The 19373-nt window shown below is 60.6% G+C and overlaps 7 protein-coding genes across 7 annotated transcripts; 4 read left to right on the top strand and 3 right to left on the bottom strand.

Annotated features, from left to right (window-relative positions):
• Nucleotides 1-515: 515 nt before the first annotated feature.
• On the top strand, nt 516-1190 carry CMQ_7888 (uncharacterized protein; the record flags this gene model as incomplete). The annotated part of the gene is made up of 2 exons (XM_014313528.1): nt 516-710; nt 780-1190. The coding sequence occupies 2 exons, from the start codon at nt 516-518 to the stop codon at nt 1188-1190; spliced, it is 606 nt and encodes a 201-aa protein (XP_014169003.1).
• Nucleotides 1191-2219: 1029 nt separating this feature from the next.
• Nucleotides 2220-3767, top strand: CMQ_7889 (sn-diacylglycerol cholinephosphotransferase; the record flags this gene model as incomplete). Its single annotated transcript, XM_014313529.1, has 4 exons — nt 2220-2235; nt 2318-2427; nt 2501-2626; nt 2694-3767. The coding sequence occupies 4 exons, from the start codon at nt 2220-2222 to the stop codon at nt 3765-3767; spliced, it is 1326 nt and encodes a 441-aa protein (XP_014169004.1).
• A 511-nt stretch (nt 3768-4278) lies between these two features.
• On the bottom strand, nt 4279-5699 carry CMQ_7943 (px domain containing protein; the record flags this gene model as incomplete). Its single annotated transcript, XM_014313583.1, has 2 exons — nt 4279-4342; nt 4408-5699. The coding sequence occupies 2 exons, from the start codon at nt 5697-5699 to the stop codon at nt 4279-4281; spliced, it is 1356 nt and encodes a 451-aa protein (XP_014169058.1).
• A 512-nt stretch (nt 5700-6211) lies between these two features.
• CMQ_7883 (iq calmodulin-binding motif protein) lies at nt 6212-8005 on the bottom strand (the record flags this gene model as incomplete). Its single annotated transcript, XM_014313523.1, has 1 exon — nt 6212-8005. One exon carries the CDS (start codon nt 8003-8005, stop codon nt 6212-6214), a length of 1794 nt encoding a protein of 597 aa, XP_014168998.1.
• A 1013-nt stretch (nt 8006-9018) lies between these two features.
• CMQ_7811 (uncharacterized protein) lies at nt 9019-11200 on the top strand (the record flags this gene model as incomplete). The annotated part of the gene is made up of 2 exons (XM_014313451.1): nt 9019-9940; nt 10035-11200. 2 exons carry the CDS (start codon nt 9019-9021, stop codon nt 11198-11200), a joined length of 2088 nt encoding a protein of 695 aa, XP_014168926.1.
• Nucleotides 11201-11952: 752 nt separating this feature from the next.
• Nucleotides 11953-17433, top strand: CMQ_7995 (transcription initiation factor tfiid subunit tsm1; the record flags this gene model as incomplete). Its single annotated transcript, XM_014313635.1, has 1 exon — nt 11953-17433. One exon carries the CDS (start codon nt 11953-11955, stop codon nt 17431-17433), a length of 5481 nt encoding a protein of 1826 aa, XP_014169110.1.
• Nucleotides 17434-17757: 324 nt separating this feature from the next.
• CMQ_7802 (uncharacterized protein) lies at nt 17758-18984 on the bottom strand (the record flags this gene model as incomplete). The annotated part of the gene is made up of 1 exon (XM_014313442.1): nt 17758-18984. One exon carries the CDS (start codon nt 18982-18984, stop codon nt 17758-17760), a length of 1227 nt encoding a protein of 408 aa, XP_014168917.1.
• Nucleotides 18985-19373: the final 389 nt, after the last annotated feature.

Below are 19373 nucleotides of genomic sequence, written 5' to 3' on the forward strand. Positions count from 1 at the left end.
GCTTCCAACTTTTCCCTTCGGCTGCTCTTCCTCTTCCCTTCTTTCTTTTTCCTTGCAGTGACAGATCCTCTGCTGGCACCACATTCCCCAGCTTCTCGTCATCCTACGTCTTGCGTCTCCCCTTGCTCTTACGACTTGAAAATACTTTTGCCTCAAGCTTTCTCTTCATCTCATCTGAATACTCCCGGTGTGAGCGCCTCGGCTCGTTGTAATGTAAGTTTGCCTCAGATGCTTTGGTGCCTTTTCATTTTCTTAGTTGTGGCCATTGGCTTTGGAATGGAGCTCTTTTTGTGTCTCCCGGGGCACCGCCTACTGCTGGCTGGGTGATGGAAGTATGTTGCATGCCTGCACAAGGAGTGCAGCAAAATACAAGAAGCTCTGAGCGGCCCGCTTGCTGCAGAGCCACACGCATTTCTTTCAGTTTATGCTTGAATTTATGTTACTGACTTGGTTTCCTTTAAAGCCCAGTCTTCCGTCATTTACGCTCTCCTGCCTACATTATCCACACCATCACCATGCCTTCACTCAAGCTCAGCCTCCTGGCCGTTACCGCCACCCTGCTGTCAGCAGTCCGTGCCGATTACTACGTCGAGCCGAGCTCTGTCCCTCTTGCGACTCGCAAGTCCTGGTGCGCCAGCGAGACTAGCACATGTCCTCTGATCTGCGAACAGACAGCACCCTACACCACCAAGGACAACACCTGCGACCCTGTAAGCTGCTACTCGGCACATGTCCCTGCTTCCCCTTGAGGTATAGTGGCCGCTGACGGTCTTTCGCAGTCCACACTCACTTACGGCTGCGTTTGCGGTAACGGGCTCCAGCCCAACATCAGCGAGTACTCCCTCAGTCTTCCGTACTTTGTGTGCTCGGAGTGGGGCAACCAGTGTGTCACGGCCTGTGGCAGTAACAACACTTGCTCCAGTTCCTGTCGTCAGGATCACCCGTGCGGTGCCCTCAATCCCAGCCCGGGCAATGCTTCTCTCACGACCACCAGCGCGGGCGCGACTTCGGCCACCAGCACTGTCAACTCGGCGACGATCGTGTACGGTGCTTTCGGCACCACGTCAACGGGGAAGTCATCCAGCTCCAGCAAAGGAAGCTTCGCGGCACCCCTCTTCGACAGCGGCCGGGTGTTGGGCCTGGCTGCGACGCTGGGCGGTCTTACGGCCGGCATTGCACTGTTTCTGTGAAATTATAACGATACGACCTAATGGGGAACGGTGTGCTGCAGTGCTTTTCAACATACGATCTATTAATGTTACTACGGACATGAGTCTTTAATCTTTTATATTTGTACACGAATCTGGGGAGTCCCGTTTGCGTGTTTGTTTGCTATGAAGCATATTCTTTAGTGAGCAACACTGTCTTGGAGAGGGGTAATCGAAGCATTTACAGCTGATCGGCGGCAAGCTTTAGTTAGCCATGACATTTACACCGTACCGACTCATAATACAACGAGTATTGTTTGCATCGTTTCATGTGTTCCGTTTTACGACCGTTACATGCATCTGTGGGACGTCAGCAACGCCGGCCTAGGTATGGCGGCAGGGAGTTGCTTGGAGACGATGTTACGAGAACTTGTTCCACTGCGCTGAATTCTGCTCAGGAGCAAGGCGGTGTAGTTGTCAGTTTAGGAGCTTTCACGTGTCACTTTACATAGTAGAGATGCTGAGCTCGTAGTCTCGGACATGATTGGCCTGCTTATGCGTTGAGGCGTAGTGATCCAGTAGGCTTTCAGGAGAGAGCAGTGGGGCACACGTACTCGTAGTTGTCCTTTCAGGCCGCGTGGACTAGCTTGAACGGGATACAGAAAAAAAGAAATTGGGGAGGGTCCAAGTTATTAGCAGCCCTGTTTCCGCTTTCCGCTGTCCGTGCTGTTGCGTCCTGAGAGGCAACTACGATGCCCCAAGTCAACGGAGCTGCTCCTCTCCTCTGAACCACCTTTCATTTTCCCGCCTTTTCGCGTCATTCCGTCGGAGCTGCAACTCCCCTCTCCTCAACCTTGTTCCTGCCGTTCCTGGCTCAGCAAGGTGCCCGCCACAACCCCAACGGCATCGCAGCGGTCGGCTGCCACCGAAAGAATAGGATCTCGAAAGCCCCCCAGAAGGCAGGACACCGCCTCCTCTCTGGTCAGGCCTCGTCGTGCAGCACGCTCGCCGCACCGTTCTCGAACTGTTCGGGCTCGTTCACGGTCGCGTACCGCAGTCAAATCGCCCATCATGGTGTTCGGAATTAGTTTGTCTCACTCTCTGAAACTGCTCGAGCTATGAAGGATGAAAGAGCCCATCTAACCGTGTCGCCTTTTTCTTCGCAACAGAACTACACGCTACCGACAGCATCTCGGACGATGCGCTCTTTCATCTCAAGAGCTACAAGTACTCGAGCGTGGACAAGTCACCGGTGTCCCACTACATCCTCAACCCCTACGTATGTTGGCACCTGGGTGGCGAATGCGCTCGGTCTGATAGGCGAGAAAGGAGAGGATACTAAGACGTTGTAGTGGACTGCGGCCGTCGATCTTCTGCCATTATGGCTGGCCCCGAACATGGTCACGCTGATCGGATTCTGCTTTATCCTGGGCAACATCGGACTGCTGCTGATCTTCATGCCTGACCTCGTGGGACCTGTACGTGGAGTGCACCTGTGTCCGCTATTATTCCTTTCTGCCGAAGTTGCTGACACTGTCGATACAGGCACCATCATGGCTATACTACAGCTTTGCCTTTGGCCTGTTCATGTACCAGACGATGGACAACCTCGACGGCAAGCAGGCCCGACGGACGGGCACCTCGAGCGGACTGGGTGAGCTCTTCGACCACGGCATCGACTCGCTGAACTGCACGCTGGCCAGCCTGCTGGAGACGGCGGCGATGGGCCTGGGCACGTCGACGTCGGGCGTCTTCACGGCGCTGTGCCCGTGCCTGCCGATGTTCTTCTCGACCTGGGAGACGTACCACTCGCACACGCTCTACCTCGGCTATGTCAACGGGCCGACCGAGGGACTGCTCGTGGCCTGTCTGGTCATGATCATCTCGGGTTACAGCGGCCCAGGCATCTGGACGCAGCCGGTGGTGGAGCTGCTGGGCGGCCACGACAACTACAGCGGCCCGGTGAGCAGCAGCGTGCTCTCGGCCATCGGACACTACTCGATCCGTGACGGCTGGATTGCCATCATTGTGGTGTCGCTCCTGGTCGGCCACATCCCGTTTTGCATCGTCAACGTGGTGCGGGCGCGCAAGTCACGCGGCCAGCCGGTGGCGCCGGTCTTTCTGGAATGGACGCCGATGGCGGTGTTTACGTGCTCGATCGGCGCGTGGGTCTACTCGCCCTACTCATTTATCCAGTCGGACAACCACCTGGTGCTCTTCTGCGTCACCATGTCCTTTGTCTTTGGCCGCATGACGACCAAGATGATCTTGGCACACCTGACGCGCCAGCCGTTCCCGTACTGGACGGTGATGCTGACACCGCTCGTGGTTGGCGCCGTGCTCATCAACGTGCCGCGGTATGGGCCTTGGGTTGGGCTGGAGCCGTTGGCGCCAATCAGCGCCCAGACCGAGCTCAACTACCTGTGGGCGTACTTTTTCTTCTCGATGGTGGTGTACTTCCGGTGGGCATACCTGGTGGTCAATGCGATCTGCAACTTCCTGGGCATCAACGCCCTGACGATTCCGCTGGAGAAACAGCAGGAGAACGAGCGACGGATGATGAAGGAGACGGCCTACGCTAGTGGCAGTGGCCCTATCCTGAACGGTAAGACGGATTGATTCTGATGCGGGAGAGCATTGGGTAGACCACTCCAAACAGTCCAAAAAGAGGAGAGGGGCAGCAATGACATAGAGGCCTCGTGCATAACTTATAGATTCATTTTCATGTTTCTTCTTTTCTACTCCGCTTTAGCTCTTTCTTTCTGACCCCCTTATTTTCCGCTCTTCCCCAGGAAGATTCATGATGTGAACACAAGGTATTGGGATGATGGAGGCGTTTTTGCAGAGACTTTTTTTTTTGCATATAACCCATGTAATTGTTCAACGCAGTCTGCTTCTATTTCATGTGACCACGATACCTGTCAACTGGCTTACGCTTGGCGGTCATTGTGGATAAATAATTAAGTTTATATTCTTGTTTTGTTGGCTTTTGATGCATTACATGAAGTTAGAACGGAGTTAATAGAATGAGAAAAAGGAAGTAAGGCTCGCTGCACATGTGTCCGTAAGGCAAAAGGGGGAAATGTGAGCGCATGTATGCAAGCCACAAGCGACACAGACGCTGCCTGTGTCAGGAAAAGAGGAACTCTTTGAGCACGGGCGACCCAGAGAATTCAGGGTTGAGAAGGATGCAGCTGTGAGAGCAGCGAGTCAGCAGGGGTGGTAGGTGAGAGAGAGGACAGACGAGAGGGGGGCTTACTAGAGGAAGTACTGGAGGCCGAGCCGGCGTTGCTCGAGGAAGCTCGGGCGGAAGTTGTTGAGCACGCTCTTTGGAGGCAGCGGCGGCATGGCGGCACAGGAGGTCGGGAAGCTGGTGACCAGGCGGCGCCGCAGCGCGTCGAACTCGGAGTAGCGCTTGTGCACCAACAGCGGCGCGCCGCCCTGCAGCGTCTGCACGCGGATCGTCCAGACGACAAACGAGCCGAGGCTGTGGGCGCCCATGCCGCTGCCGGTATTGCCACCACCGATGCTGCTGCCGCCACCGGTGACCAAGCCGCCGCCACGGCCGCCCACGACGACGAAGCCGGTCACGTCGACGCGCTGGGCCCAGCAGCGGGAGGCAGGCGTTGTGATGAGGCCGTTGCTATTGTTGCAGCTGCCATCATTGGCGCCCGTGCACATCCGTCTGCGAAGGCCGTCTTCGTTCTCGTCACCGCCCTCCTCCGACAGGGCGTCGTTGTCCTGCAGTGTGATGAAGTTGGCCGAGGAGGCAGAGCTGTCGTGGTCGTGGAGAAGGGCGGCGTCGTCTGGTCTTCCGGCGGGTTGGCTCGGGCGACTGCCACCACCCGGCCACGACGGTGACCAGGGCGGCCGGAAGACGGGAAGCGACAGGGCACCGAGGCGGTATGTAGGCTGTGACGTCAGCCGTGGCGTCGAAGCAGCGGAGTTGATGGAGGGAGGCGGCGTGGCCCCGGCTGATGGCCGGACACTGGGCGCCGTGACGGCGTCGCCTATGGTGTCGGCACCGTCGCTGCCGCGGCTGTGCATCCAGTAGGGCGGTGACAGGGGTTGGCGGACGGTGGCAAGCAGTTTCTCCAAAGTCCCTGCAGGTTCTGTGTGTTCTGCCGGCTGTGTCGCGGCCACCAGTTCGGCTGGTGCGGCTAGGCCTGGCGGCGGTGGTGTCTGCCGACCGGAGACGGAGAGGGGAGTGGGTGGCCGTTCGGCCGAGTCGTCAGGGAGGCCGTTCGGACCGGTCATGACGACATGGACGACATCAACGCTGTCTTCGTAGATGCTCTCTTCGGGCTCGTGGTATGGTGGGAACGGCGTGAGCCGGTCGTCCAGGCTGCCCGGGTTGCTGCCACTATGCTGCGGTGTGCTGCCGGTGTCGGAGGCAGGGGCGTCCACCTCCACCGCCTCGGTCGTTGGGGCGGCTTCTTGCTCCGTCTTGGCCAGCGGCACGGCGACCGCTTCCTGCTGCTGCTGCTGCCGCTGCCCGAAAAGAGGCGCGGGGTAAAAGAGTTCTGCAGTCGCCGGGGCGGACGCTGCCATTTCTTAGGCCATGGAGCGACGTCTCGTAATGGGTTGGTGAGATCGTGTAGAAAGCAGGGTGAGCAAGATTGCAAGTTGACGCGATCGGGGCATTTTAATCGAATCTCGGGGCGCATATCTGTACTCGTTACATAGCTAATTACAGAGTAGCTCGCAGTCTTGTTAGCGGCCTACGTAATGGTGATTGGGTGGAGGGTGGAGTCTTGTGGTGCTCGCCGCTAGCCCAATTGGGCGAGCTGCACGTTTTGTTGAGCATTTTGTAAGAGAAGATGCTGTTGCAAGGATGATCTCAATGCTGCAGTGGACATGTGTTTCATTCTAATATACAGAGTATCGTACAGTGAGATACTGGTTCGCAGATGGGGTATTTTGCGCAACTCTCGCACACACCTCCTAGAGCGACAGGAAACGAGAAGAAAAGAAGAAAGGAAGAAGGTGAAAAGGAGGTAAGTAAGAAAGAGAGAAGAAACGAAGCTAGAGCGACAGGGACGGTCTTAGCGGACAGGGTTCTGCTAGGGATTGTCGTCTGTGGTCCTTGACGCTGGCCGCAGTCCGAGGCTCAGCCTCTGCAGCAGATGTTTGCCTGTCTTTCCGTCCGTCCCGTGCGTCTGGGCAGCAGCAACGTCCTCGACGGTGACCTCGTCGCTCTGGCGGTGCCGTCCTAGCCGGCGCAGCAGCTTTCTGCCCTGCTGGCGCGTGGTCGCGTACGCCTCGAGTCCGAGCAGGACGGCGTAGGCCTCCTTGAGCGAGTGCACAAACGCGCGGAAGTTGGCCGTCGGCGGGCGGTAGTGGCCGCTGAGCGGCGAGAGCGATTCGAGGTGGCCGTCGTGGATGCGGATCAGGCCAGCGGCCGAGATGCGTGAGCCCTGCAGGAAGGACGAGTGCTGGAAGGTGCCCGAGTCCTTGATGCCGACATAGAGCCGGAAGCTAGTGTCGGCGACAAAGATCCACGTGTTTGCCTGCACGGACTTGCGCAGCAGCGCGTCCAGCAGCGCGGTCGCCGACACGTGCCGGATCTTGCGCACAGTGCCGGCCTGGGCGGCGCCGACAAGCTCAGACCGGCCGGAAATGGCCTCGCCTTCCGAATCCGAGTCCGAGGCTTGGCCACCGGCGAGCTGAACGGCCGGCGTCGGGTCGTCGACAGCCACGATGCCGTGGATGCTGTCGCGGAAGTGCTCGCTGGTGTCGATGCGGGCGCCGTTCTTGGCCCAGCAGAGCCGGCCGTCGGGGCCGATGCGGACGAGATAGTACTGACGCTCTTCGCGCGAAAGGTAGCGCACTTGCTCACGCTCGAGTCGGCTGCGCGGACAGGCGACCATGTCGACCAGGCGGCCATCGCCGCGGTCCAGCCAGTAGAAGAAGTTGTCGCGCGTGCTGGCCCGCTTCCACTCTTCATGGTACACCCGCAGGTTGGCGCCATAGCGGTGCTTCGGATCGACCATCTCGAGAAAGTACTGCAGGCCCATCGTGCGGGCCTCTCGTCGCCGCGCCGCCTTGGCTTCTTCGCGGTGCTGCCGCGCGAGCCTCTTCTCTGCCGTCGAGCCGGACACGTCCGAGCCTGCGTCTGTGTCTGAGGCTGAGGCCGAGACCGAGTCTGACTCTTCGTCGTGGCCGGCTCGCAGCGCAATCGTCGTCACCTTCCGCCAGTTTCGCCGCGCTGCCGACGGCTCGCGCCCTATCGAGCATGTGCTCTCCGTGTCGACTACCGTCGCCGCTGCCGACGACACCGACGTTCGCGGCCACTGCCTGCTGCCATCGTCGGCGATTGTCCCCTGTGTCCGCGCTCGGGGCCGCGTCCGCTCCCGGTATTGCAGCTCCCGAAGGGCCTGCACCCAGCGCGTGTTCGCATCGAGGCACAGGCCCTGCATCTCGCGTCGCATACGGTACCCGCGGTAGTGCCGCTGGATCGTGATGGCCGCCCGCGACTGTGCCATCGCGTCCAGACCGTTGGTCAGACCTATATGCCGTGCCAGGCTTCCCTTGCGACCGGGAGCTGCATGCACCCCTTCCACTGTCGGCGGGCTGCTGACTTCCACGCTGTGTCGTCGGCGCTGCAGATCCCGCAAACGCTGCTTCAGCTGCTCTTCCCGCGTTCTCTGCACCTCGGCGATGCGTGCCAGCTCGTCTCCTGGCGGGACCACGAGGCTGTCGAGATAGTCCTGGTGCGACGAAGACTTGCGTGAGTGGTGGTGTGTCCCCCGTTCTGGCTGCCGCTCTGCATAGGCTGCTTCTGGTGGGGCAGAGGATGCCGTCGGGAGAGAATGCGTCTCTCCCGAGATGGCCGAAGCACCTGTTTGGTCGATCATGTTCAAGCCTCGGACAGAAAGGCGAAGCTCAAAATAGTGCAAAGACGGACAACGGATCTCGACGCTTTAGAGGGGCAAATGCTGTTCTGACGTGCTGCGTCCCCATATATGGGGCATGAACGCCTGTTGCATCTTGCCTATGAATCGTGCAGAAGCAGCTTCCAATGGCAAACCGGCTCCTCGGCGGCGAGTACTTTGTCTCCGAGTGTGTTAGCAATGCCTCGGGCGCCAAGTCCGCGGACCCATAAAAACCCCCAGAAAAATGCTGTTGTGAGATTCTTGTACCGTCGATGCCGTCCTTTCGAGAATACGCTGAAGACGAGCTGGGCTGTGCATGTCTCGTACGCACATGTCCTGGTGGCGCCATGCAAAAGTGTGCCTGCACCTGCAGCTCGTCTTCGTCATCGTCGGAATGGGGGAGCTGAGCCGCTGGCGGAGACTTTTCTGCTGCTAGCAGCCGCTGACGTCGTTGTGTGTTCAAGTCCCCACTTTAGCAATTTCTACACAGTGCCAGTAACCCTGAACCCGCCTTTTCTGATGGCTCCAGCTCCGAGAAGCACATATATGCACTGTGTGATACATCCACAACGCTGCATGCACCATGTTTTCGTGGAAAGGTGTCGAGAGCCTCGCACTCGTACGTTGTCGGCAGCTTGTCTTACTCTGCTCTATCTTCCCACTGGCGCAGCGGCTTCTTTTCTCTGCGACGCCGGGCGCGCTGTTCCATTGTATCGGGGCTTTTTGTCGCCCTCTAGCCTCAGGGCTGTCTGACAAAACAGGCGGGAGAACAGAAGAGGAAAAGCTGGAAACCGGACTGCGGAATAAAAATAAAGGGAAAATAAAGGGGAAAATAAAAAATAGGGGAGTGAACGCAGGGGCTGAAAAATCTTCCAGACATCAGCACAACGACCTCTCGCATCGACTCGGCCGCGGAACGAGGCCCAAACCAGCACAAAATCATCGCCGAAAGGGCTTCTGGATAGACTGCCGTGCTGAGCGATGCCCGCGCCGCCATGGTGGAAACATTGACGCTCATGCCCATGGCTCCCGGCACGCGTTCGCGACGAGCGGACGTCCCCCGCCGCCCTGCGCCTGTCCTGCTGCCTAAACAAAAACAGTCGCCCCTGGGGCGCCAGCAGTCACAGCGCCTAACGCGCCCACCACAGCCGCCGCCACAGCAACCGCAGCAGCACCAGCAGCCGCGTCCGTCCCTTTCCACGGCGTCGGCGACCCGAAGCATCCAAGACATCCTCAACCATGCCAATTCGATGCGACCCAAGCGGAAGGCAGAGCCTTCCCACGACGGCCCCGACATGTCCTCCACCGGCAGAACCGATTTCGACTCGGCCCAGCAGCACAAGCGTCTTCGGCTCTCCGTCGAGATCGTGTCCAAGCCCGCCCCGACCGTTCCAACCATCCTTCCAGCACTGCCAGCGCCAGCCACTGCGCTAACCCACCCCAACCTACCGCCGAAAAAGTCGCTGCGCACTGCCCCTTCTTCTGTAACGGCAGCCAACACCACTACCAATACCGCTACCAGCGCTACTGCTCCCACCATCAGCACTACCGCCACCCTGGCTGCTCGGCCCATCTCCGCCATAGCAGCCTATTCTTCCTCCACGTCGTCACGATCAGGCAGCAGCATAACCCCTGGCCAAGACGTCCGGCTCGCCATACCCCATCGCCACATCGGCAGCCCATCATCCAAAACCCCGTCCCAGCTGGCTGCGAAACCCAGGGAGAAGACGGCCAATGGCTTCAAGCAGGAACTCAAGGGCCTGCAGGTCACCACCGAGGCCGCCGTAGCAGCGGCTACAGGCCCACCAGTAGGTGGCCGCAAGCTGCGCTCGCAGCAGGCCACACGCTTCAAGAGTGACCTCTCTGCTTATTTCCCCGAGTACGATGAAGTCATCGGCAACGAACCCAAGGAAGAGCGTACGTACCATCCATGCTCTCCCGATCAGGACACTGGCTTACCTGTTGATGTGACGCGCAGACATTCTGAATATAGACACCCCCATATTACTAGTCGAATCTTACTACCCCACAACAACTGCTACTGCCGGTGCCGTGGTGTATAGCACGCCTGTCGACTCGCTACCAAGTGGGAGCGATGTCGATGCAGTGCCTGTTGTCCATGGATACTCTGATTCGCTCTTTTATGATCTCTTTGACTCACACGTCCTCGATTTTGGCTTTTTGAGCAACCAGCACAAGGGCAGGAAGACAGATGACCCACTGCCAGACTCGGTCTTTGAGCCACACCACAAGCGTGCTGAACGTCTTGAGCGCTCCATTCGCAACTCGGAAAAGGGCCGTGCCCAGCACGAGAAAGACCAGATTATCCGCCTGTTGGAGGGCCTGCAGGGCCATGACTGGCTGCGCACCATGGGTGTCAGCGGTATAACGGAGAGCAAGAAGAAGTCCTTTGAGCCAGCGCGGGAGCACTTTATCAAGGGCTGCCGCACCATTTTGAAAAAGTTTCGCCTTTGGAGCCTGGAGGAGAAGCGGTTGAAGTTGGAGAAGGATCGCGCACATGCAGAAGAAGTCCGCGCCCAGGAGGCGGCAGACGGCGTTCCCCCGCCACGGTATCGGGGCAGAGGAAAGGGCAAGGCGAAGGCAGCAGCGCGTCATGTGGTCTCGGCCGTGCCAGAACGGCCAGACGGCCGGCGACGTCGAGAGCGCAGCAGCACAGATGCCGAAGACGGCGTGCAGGAGGAGGTAGAAAAGGCGGAAAAGGCTGAGAGGGCCGAGAGCCGAGAAGAGGCTGACGCCGATGCCGAAGAGCCGGTCGACAATGATGACCAGTTTGATTCCAGCGACGCTGACGCGGTGATTGCCAAACAGCTGCGCGCCGAAGCACTGGCCCGGTCGAGGCTGGCGGCCAAGGTGAATCTTCCCAGCAAGCGACGCAAAAAGCAGTTGTCGTCGCCGTCGTCGGACTGTCCGGAGCCGGAGCCGGAGCCAGAGCCGGCTGAAGACGTCATGTCGTTCTTTCACAAGCGCTACCAGCGCGATGCCGCTCTGAGCCGGGGTCGTCGGAAGGGTCGGACGGTCATGGCATGGGGGCAGCCGGTGCCAGAGCCGCTGGAGGCGGATTTCGATCTGCCCGGTGAGATGATCGACGATTTGCGGGACGCAAAGGGACCTCTTCCTGCTCGCCGCAGGCGGAAAGGAAAGCAGGAAAGTCCATAAGGGAACGGGCGAACATCAGGAAGGGATAATGGGACTGTGGGAGAAAACGGGTTATGGGAGGTTTCATTGGGGGTTTGGGTCAGTCCGCACGGAACCAGGGAGGGCATGGCAGCGCCGTGGCGACTTCTTCCATGTACACAACGTCTCTTGGGTCATCCACTTGTATTATACAGCTGTTCAACAATTATCACCTTGTAATCACTCGACTGCGTTGTTCCAGCAGCAAAATGCCCCGCAGGCCATTCAGACCGCCTGAGCCTTGCCCAGCTCCTTCCTACTTGACCACTGTTCGTAAGACACTAGCCGATTGGTCCGTGCGTCTATAGCGTGTGCATTCGCTGGACCTCGCCTTCTTCTTTCGGACCCTCTGCCAGCATCAATCAATTCTGCTCGATAATTTTTGGGGGCAGCGCGCCGTGGAAGGCGAACCGACGAAACCATCTGACCGACTCAACCAGGCGCACGCACGCCCGTTTGCCTTTTTTCCTCTGCTTCCCCGCCTCTTTTGCCCGGCTGCCTATTGCACCCTGTTGCGCCGTGCTCGATTTGACAATCGCGATGCTCTCAGCTTTCGCTCACTCACGTCGCGTCGCCACCTGACGCAGCTTCCTCTCCGTTTGCTCTCTCTCTCTCTCTGTCTCTCTCCCCGACGTGAATCTGCGCAATCGCGACCAACCTCCCGCTTTCTCGCCCCTCTCTGATCTCCCCCTCTCGCCCCTCTCACGCACGCTCGCCCCTCGCCATCGAGCACGATGCCGGGGATCCTGGAGAAGGACCTTCGCGACGGCCTGGTTCCCGACGATGCCCAAGCTGCAGCGCCCGAGGCCGAGCAGCCGATCGAGGAGTTTGTCGTCGTCAACCAGGAAATCTTTATCGAGGTCAACTTCCGCGAGCAGAGTGTCCAGGGGGAGAGCCGGATCACCATCTACCTCATCAACCCCGACGACCCGCCAGATGAAGTCGCTTTGGACGCCCGCCAATGCGAGATCGACACAGCCAAAATCCGCGTCAACGGCAAGAATGTCCGGGCTACATACCGGGATCCCTACGAGGCTCTCGACGTCCCGCCATCCTGGGACCTCGCGGCGGTCAACTTCCCTGTGCTCAAGAACCGGATGAAGCACCTGCTGCCGCGTCGCCGCCGAGACCTGCCCGTCGAGAAGCGGGAGCAGATTGGATGCAGCCCGGCCGACCGCTCTCTGCGTGTGGCCCTGCATCCTGACTTGCCGGCCGTGTACTCGACACAGACCAGACCGCCGCTGCCGCAGCCGGGCAAGCTCAAGGTCCGCCTGTCCACCGTTGGACTGCAGGAGAACGGTGGTCGAGCAGAGGCAAACAAGGCTGGAGCTGCGTCTGCGCCTGCGGCCAGCACAACGGTGCCCGACCAGCCAACCGACGGCCTCTTTGAGATTGTCGTCCCGTTTCGCACAACGCACATCCGTGACGGGCTCCAGTTCGTCGGCGTCAACGACAACGACACGCGTTTCCCCCACGTCTACACACGACACTCGCCCGAGCCAGGATTAGCGGCCTGCATATTTCCCTGCATCGACGATTTTGGCTCGCGCTGCTTCTGGAAGATTCACATCAAGTGTCCCCGCACGCTCGGCGACGCCCTGATGCAGGAGCTCGCCTCGCACCAGTCGTCCAACAACGCGGCCGCGGCCGGACACGAGCTGGCTGCCACGACCAACGGACACCAGGGCCAAGGCCGGCCGGAACAGGGCGGCGGCCATCGGCAGCTGCAGCTGACGGAAGAAGACAAGCTGCTGGACATGACAGCAGTGTGCTCCGGGAACCTCGTCGGGGAGAAGGTCGACGAGGTGGATGAGACAAAGAAGATCATGACGTTTGAGATCACGGATCACGGCTCTGCGGCACACCATATCGGGTTCGCCGTCGGCCCGTTTGAGCACGTAGATCTCTTTTCCGAGTTTCGATCAGAAGAAGCGGACGAGAAGCTGGGCGCGAGCGCCCTTAAGATCCACGGCTACTGCCTGCCCGGGCGACAGGATGAGGTGCGGAACACATGCGCGGCAATGGCACATGCTGCGGACGAGTTTGCCATGTCGTACGGGCGGTATCCATACGACAGCTACAAGGTCTGCTTCGTGGATGACATGATCCCGGACACGACGCCGCTGCTTTCGTTCTCGCTGTGCAGCAACCGGCTGCTCTTCCCGGAAGGAATCGAGGACCGGGATATCGAGGTGACGCGAAAGCTGGTGCACTCGCTTGCGTACCAGTATTTCGGGGCCTACATCGTGCCGAACCAGCGGACAGAGCTGTGGCTGACCGTCGGGATTGCCTACTACATGACGGACCTGTTCCTCGGCAAGCTCTGCGGAAACAACGACTACCGGTTCCGGATCAAGACGATGGCCGACCGGCTGGCAGAGGAGGACCGGGGCCGGCCGTCGCTGCACGAGCTGGGCACATATACGTTCTTGGGCGACTTTGAGCTGGACTTTCTGGTTCTCAAGGCACCGCTAGTACTGTTCATCCTCGACAAGCGGCTGACCAAGGCCGCGGGCTCGGCGAGCGCGAGCCTCGCTCGGGTGATCTCCAAGATTATCAGCAAGGCGAACACATCTGGTTGGGGTGATAATAACAACGAAATCATCTCGTCCGAGACCTTCCGACGAGTGTGTGAGAAGACTAGCCAGTACCAGCTGGAGGCGTTCTGGAACCAGTGGGTATTGGGATCAGGGTGTCCGTGGCTCAGCATCAAGCAGCGATTCAATAGAAAGCGGCTGTGCGTGGAGATCAGCATCCTGCAGACGCAAGAGGCGGGCTCGGCCAAGCCGCAGCCGATCCGGCACGAGGACTTTTGGCGGGAGCTGGTGGAGACCAAGTACGGGACGTACTCGCGCAAGGCACAGCGGCTGTTTACAGGGCCGATGACGATCCGGATCCACGAAGCAAACGGGACACCGTACGAGCACATTGTGGAGATCCGGGAGGACGCGGCATTCACGGGCGGGGCCAAGTTTGACATTCCGTACAACACGAAGTACAAGCGGCTTAAGAGGAACCGCCGGCATCGTGAGCGTGCGGCAGCAGCGGCGGCGGCGGACGCGAACGGCGAGCACAGCGAGGAGATGATTGTGTTCTCGCTAGGCGACCGGCTGGATAGCCCGGAGGACATGGCCAAGTGGGATCTGATCGACTGGACGGAGCAGGACGAGAAGAACATGGACCAGGAGTCATACGAATGGATCCGGATCGACTCAGACTTTGAGTGGCTGGTCAAGATGCACACGAATATGCCGTCGTGGATGTACCTATCGCAGCTGCAGCAGGACCGAGACGTGGCGGCACAGCAGGACACTCTGCTGTACCTGTCGCGGATCAGAGAGCACGCGATGGCGGCGACGATTCTGACGCGGACGCTGTACGATGAGCGGTACTTCCACGGGCTGCGGACGATGGCGGCATCGGTGCTCTCGCGGCAGGCGTGGAAGGCGTCGGACAGCCACGCAGACGCGGACGGGGCAGAGAACGGCGGACAGGAGACGGAGGGCAGCCGAAACGGTGGTGCTGGCGGCAATGCGGGCAGCAGCGGTGGCGACACGGTGGTGTTTCGGGGCATGACACAGCTGATGCGTGTGTTTCGGGAATTCTTCTGCTATCCGGACGCGACGTCGCGGCCAAACGACTTTTCAGACCACCAGCGGTACCTGGTTCAGTGCGCGATGATCGAGGCGATCTCCAAGGCACAGTACGATGACAAGCATCCGCGCGAGGCGCAGCGATTTCTGCTGGACCTGCTCCGGTTCAACGACAACTCGCAGAACAGCTTCTCGGACTACATTTACGTGGCGAAGCTGCTGGTGGCGCTGGCGACGAGCTTCTGCTCCAAGACAGGGCCGACAGGGTCGAAGAAGCAGCAGCAGCAGCAGCAGCAGCAGCAGCAAAAGGACATGGTGCTCACGTTTGATGACGCTATGAGCGACGAGGATTTTGACCTGGGAGCGGACCTGCATCGGATGGAAGTCGACACGGAGGGACAGCAGCTGCTGGAGGAGGCGCTGGCGGAGATTGAGCGATACCGACGGATGGACGAGTGGACAGGATCGTACCAGAATCTGTGGACGACGGCAGCGTTGGAGGGCAAGCGGCTACTGATGCAGGCGGGCGTGATTCCGGTGGACGCACTGGAGTTTGTGCGATATCTGCAGGACGGGACGGTGGACGTGGTGCAGCTGCAGGCATTTGAGGCGCTGGTGGAGCTGGGGCTGATGCTGCGGCCGTCGATCCTGAAGCTGCTGCTGGCAACGATGACGCTGCACAGCTCTCCGTTTGTGCGAGACCGACTGTTTAAGCTGTTCTGCCGGGGTCTAGCAGCGATAGCCTTTGGCGAGCTGGAGGTGCCGGAGTCGGGGGGAGGAGAGTCGGGGGCGCGAGAGCGGCAGAAGGAACGGGAGAGCGCAGACGCAAACGACGAGGACAACGACAACGGAGGGGTGATTATCGAGCAGGGCGATGCGGTGATTCGGCAGCACCAGGAGCAACACGCGCGGCGGGAGAGCATCGCGGCGGCGGTGCGGGCGCTGAAGGAAGCGGTGGGCAACAAGGAGGAGCTGCTGAAGGCGATGTGGTCAGCGGTGCTGTCGACAGCGACGGGCAGCACGGAGAAGCGCAACCTGCTGGAGCTGCTAGAGGCCATGTTTGACGGCGAGCTGTCGCTGCTGCTGACGGTGCGGCAGCCAACAATGTGGACGGTGCGGCGGCGGACGGCGACGAGCTGCGTGCTGGACTTTCGACAAGTGCCTCGACCGCTGCGGACGACGGCGGTGGTGGCGCCAGAGGTGGTGGTGCCAGTGATGACGATGCCGGCGATGGTGGACGTGAAGCCGGTGAGCCTGAGCTCGGGGCTCTCGTCAGCCACACCGGCGATTTCGGCTATAAGCGGCTCGGCCGTGATTTCAGCCACACAGCTGCCGCCCCCCAATCACAAGCCAGCGTCTACGCCGACGGCGCCGAGAACAGCCCCTCCGGTCAGCGCGCGTGCCGATACCAACGTGCTGGCTTCCGGACAGAGGACGCGGCTGCCGGATCTGCCCAAGAAGGCGACAGCGCCCAAGATCAAGCTGCAGACGGGTCGCACACCGCTCGGGTCGTCTTCCTTGTCGGCCGGCTCCAGAGGTGGCGGCAGTGGCGTCACGCCGACGAGTGCGGGCGGAGCAGCCGGCGCCACTAGCAGCAGCGGCTCGCCAATGATGCGAAAGCCGACCGTCTCGTTGCAGGCGTCTTCAGTGCAGGCGCCAGCAGCAACAGCAGCAACAGCAGCAATAGCACCGATAGCCCCGATAGCACCGACAACAGCGATAACGACAACCAGTACGGCAACTACAAAAGCGTCGGCTCCTGCAGCAGGTTCGTCGACCGTCGTGGCTGACTCGATTGCCGTGCAGCGCCGGAGTCTCGGTCACAGTCACGGTCACGGACACGGCCCCAGTCACGGCCTCAGCCACGGCGTGAATCACAGCCACAGTCTCAGCCACAATCTCAGCCACGGCCACAGCCGGCTGTCAGACAAGGCGAACAGCAGTCCGGCCAACCGAGTACGGACGCCGCTGGGTAATGGTGGCAGCAGCGGCAAGCGCAAGCGGGAGATGCGCGACGAGGAGGGCAGCAGTGGCGGCAGTCCGCGACAGCGCAAGATGGTCAAGATAGCGGTACCGCGCAGCTACCACTACCGGCTGAGTCCACAGGCGAGTCTCTGGTTGGAGACGCCGCGACGGAGCGGACGACCGATGACGGACGGGTCGATTCGGGCAGTGGGTGTGAGTGGCAGCAGTGGTGGCATCTTTGGCAACCGTGCCGGCACGTCCAAGTCGTCGTCCAAGGCATCGACGCCGTCTCGCATGTCCTCGCCCAAGGTGACGGCAATGGCGGCGGCGACAGCCAGCGGCCGCATCCGGCTCTCATCCACGCCCGGCCCCGACAGCACAGCGTCCAACAAGGCCAACAGCCGACCAACACCACCGCCACACAGCTTCGGTGGGGGTGGCGGCGGAGGCGGCTCTTCGTCTTCGTCCAAACCGGCTCGCAAGCCGCTGCCGACTCGGCCGACAGGAGCGGCTACGACACCTCCCGGAAATAGTAGCACACCACTCGGCGGACCGGCGACAGGAGCAGCAGCAGCTGCAGCAACAGCAGCAGTTGCTGCGCCGCCGGCAGCCCACAAACCGATCTTTATCAAGTTTAAGAACAAGTCGGCTTCATGAGGGTCTTGGGGTGGCTTTGGAGGTGTCTCCGGAATGTGGTATCTTCCCGTGGAATGTCCTCTCTATTCTCAATCTGTTCTTTCTACCTTTTGTACCAAACACGACCTGGCAAGGGCTCCTTCGCGCTCTCTGGCCTGTCCTTTCTCCTTCTCTTTCGGTCGGGAGCGCAAAAGTTCAGAAGAGGATGTTGTCCTGGTTGCGGACGGGATATTGTCTGTGTATGTGGGATCTGCGACCAGTAGTATATGTCCAGCAGAAATGCGTGTCTGTCCTTTGAAAATTGTGATGTGTATCCAAAGATTCGATTCGACCGGGATCTCCCCGTCATCGTCGTGACCTGCCTCCGCCCGTGGTCCCGCGTCCACCGGCCACGCCGACCCGCTCGTCCCGGCTGCGTGTCGCCCGTCCTTCTGTTGGTGGTTGTGGTTGTGGTTGTGGCTGAGACTGTGGCTGGGATTCTGCTGTCCGCTGTCTCCGACTGTTGCCGGCCGCGTGCGGATGCCGCGCCGATCCTCCGGTGCCGGCCCACGGAGGTGGTGGTGGTGGTGGTCCCATGGGCTGGTGGTAGGCCGAATGGGTCGACGACTGGGACATCTGCGAGGGTGGACGGGAGGGCGGTGCTGTTGCTGGTGCGGCTCCACGCCGCGACGTTCCATTGTGCCGTCGCGTAGGAGCGGCTTCCGGCGGCACGGCCGCTGCTCCCGGTGTGATGCCCGGCGTGGTCCCGGCGGCGGCGGCTGCCCGTCTCGTCGTACGTCGAGGCGCATGGTGGGGCGGCGGCGTGTCATCGGCCCCGCGTGTCGGCGGCGTGCCCAACACGACAGCAGCCGGCGTCGGGGTCGTAAAGGCGGCCGAGGCAGAAATGGCCCGGTGCAGCACAATCGGCGGCACAGGAGGGCCGGCTGCCGGGGTGCGGACTGCTGCTCTTGCTCTTGCTGCTGCTGCTGCTGCTGCTGTTGCTGGTCCTGCTGGTGTCTCGCCTCCTCGAACCCGCCGGACGCCCTCGTACTCCATCTCCATCTGGCCGCCTCTGTCCTTGTCCTCGTCGTCTGGACCCTCTTCGTCCTCTTCGTCTTCCTCGTCGTCGGAAAACGGGTGCTCCTCCGGTGAGTCCAGCTCAAGCTCCTGCTCGACCTCCTCGATCTCCTGGACCGCCTCGACCTCCTCGACCTCCTCGACCTCCTCGACCTCCTCCTCGGCCTCCTCTCGCTCAAACGCGTCGTGAGGCACAAATTCGTGTCGTCGTTGTCGCCGCATCCTCTGCTGCTGCTGTATCGATTCGTGGTCTGCCTGCGGCTGCGGTCGTGGTCGCTGCGGCCGTCGAGACGACGGCAGTCTTGCCGGCCACGGATGGGATGACGCCGCCATGCCGCCATGCCGCCGTGCGGACATGCCGCCGTATCTGGCTTCACGGGAGTCTAGCTGTTCTGGCTGACCGCTGCCGTCGTCGTCGTCGTCACCTATCCCCTCCTCCTCGTGGCGCCGCCGGTCCTCGTACGCGGCAATGTCCTCGGCCGTCACGCCCAAGATCGTCGGCGGCCGGCGGAGCATCGTGGCTGGTTGGCGCCGCCGTGCGACAAGAAAAGCGGTCGGCGGAAGAAAATGGAAAAGCGAAAAAGACAAAAAATGCTCCTGCCTCCAGACGCGACCAGGCGCGCGTGTGTGGTCCCTTCCAAAATAGGAGCCACAGACGCAAGGCTGTGCCGCGGGGACGGTGGGTCTCAGCCCGGTGGTCGGCCGGAACAATATTTTCGCGACGGGTCGTGAGCAGACGAGGCCAAAAAGATGGGAAAAGAGACCGGCAAGCTCGTGGAAGGGGAGAGACAGCCGGCCAGCTCGTGTCCGCAATCCGATCGTGTGCTTGTTTCTTCGCAGCTGTCTACTGCCTGCCAACTTTCGCCTCTGCCTTTCGCATCCGCCATTCGCCTGCTACAGCTGCC

Source organism: Grosmannia clavigera, assembly GCF_000143105.1.
Source record: "Grosmannia clavigera kw1407 unplaced genomic scaffold GCSC_82, whole genome shotgun sequence".
Classification (NCBI taxonomy): Eukaryota; Fungi; Ascomycota; class Sordariomycetes; order Ophiostomatales; family Ophiostomataceae; genus Leptographium; species Leptographium clavigerum.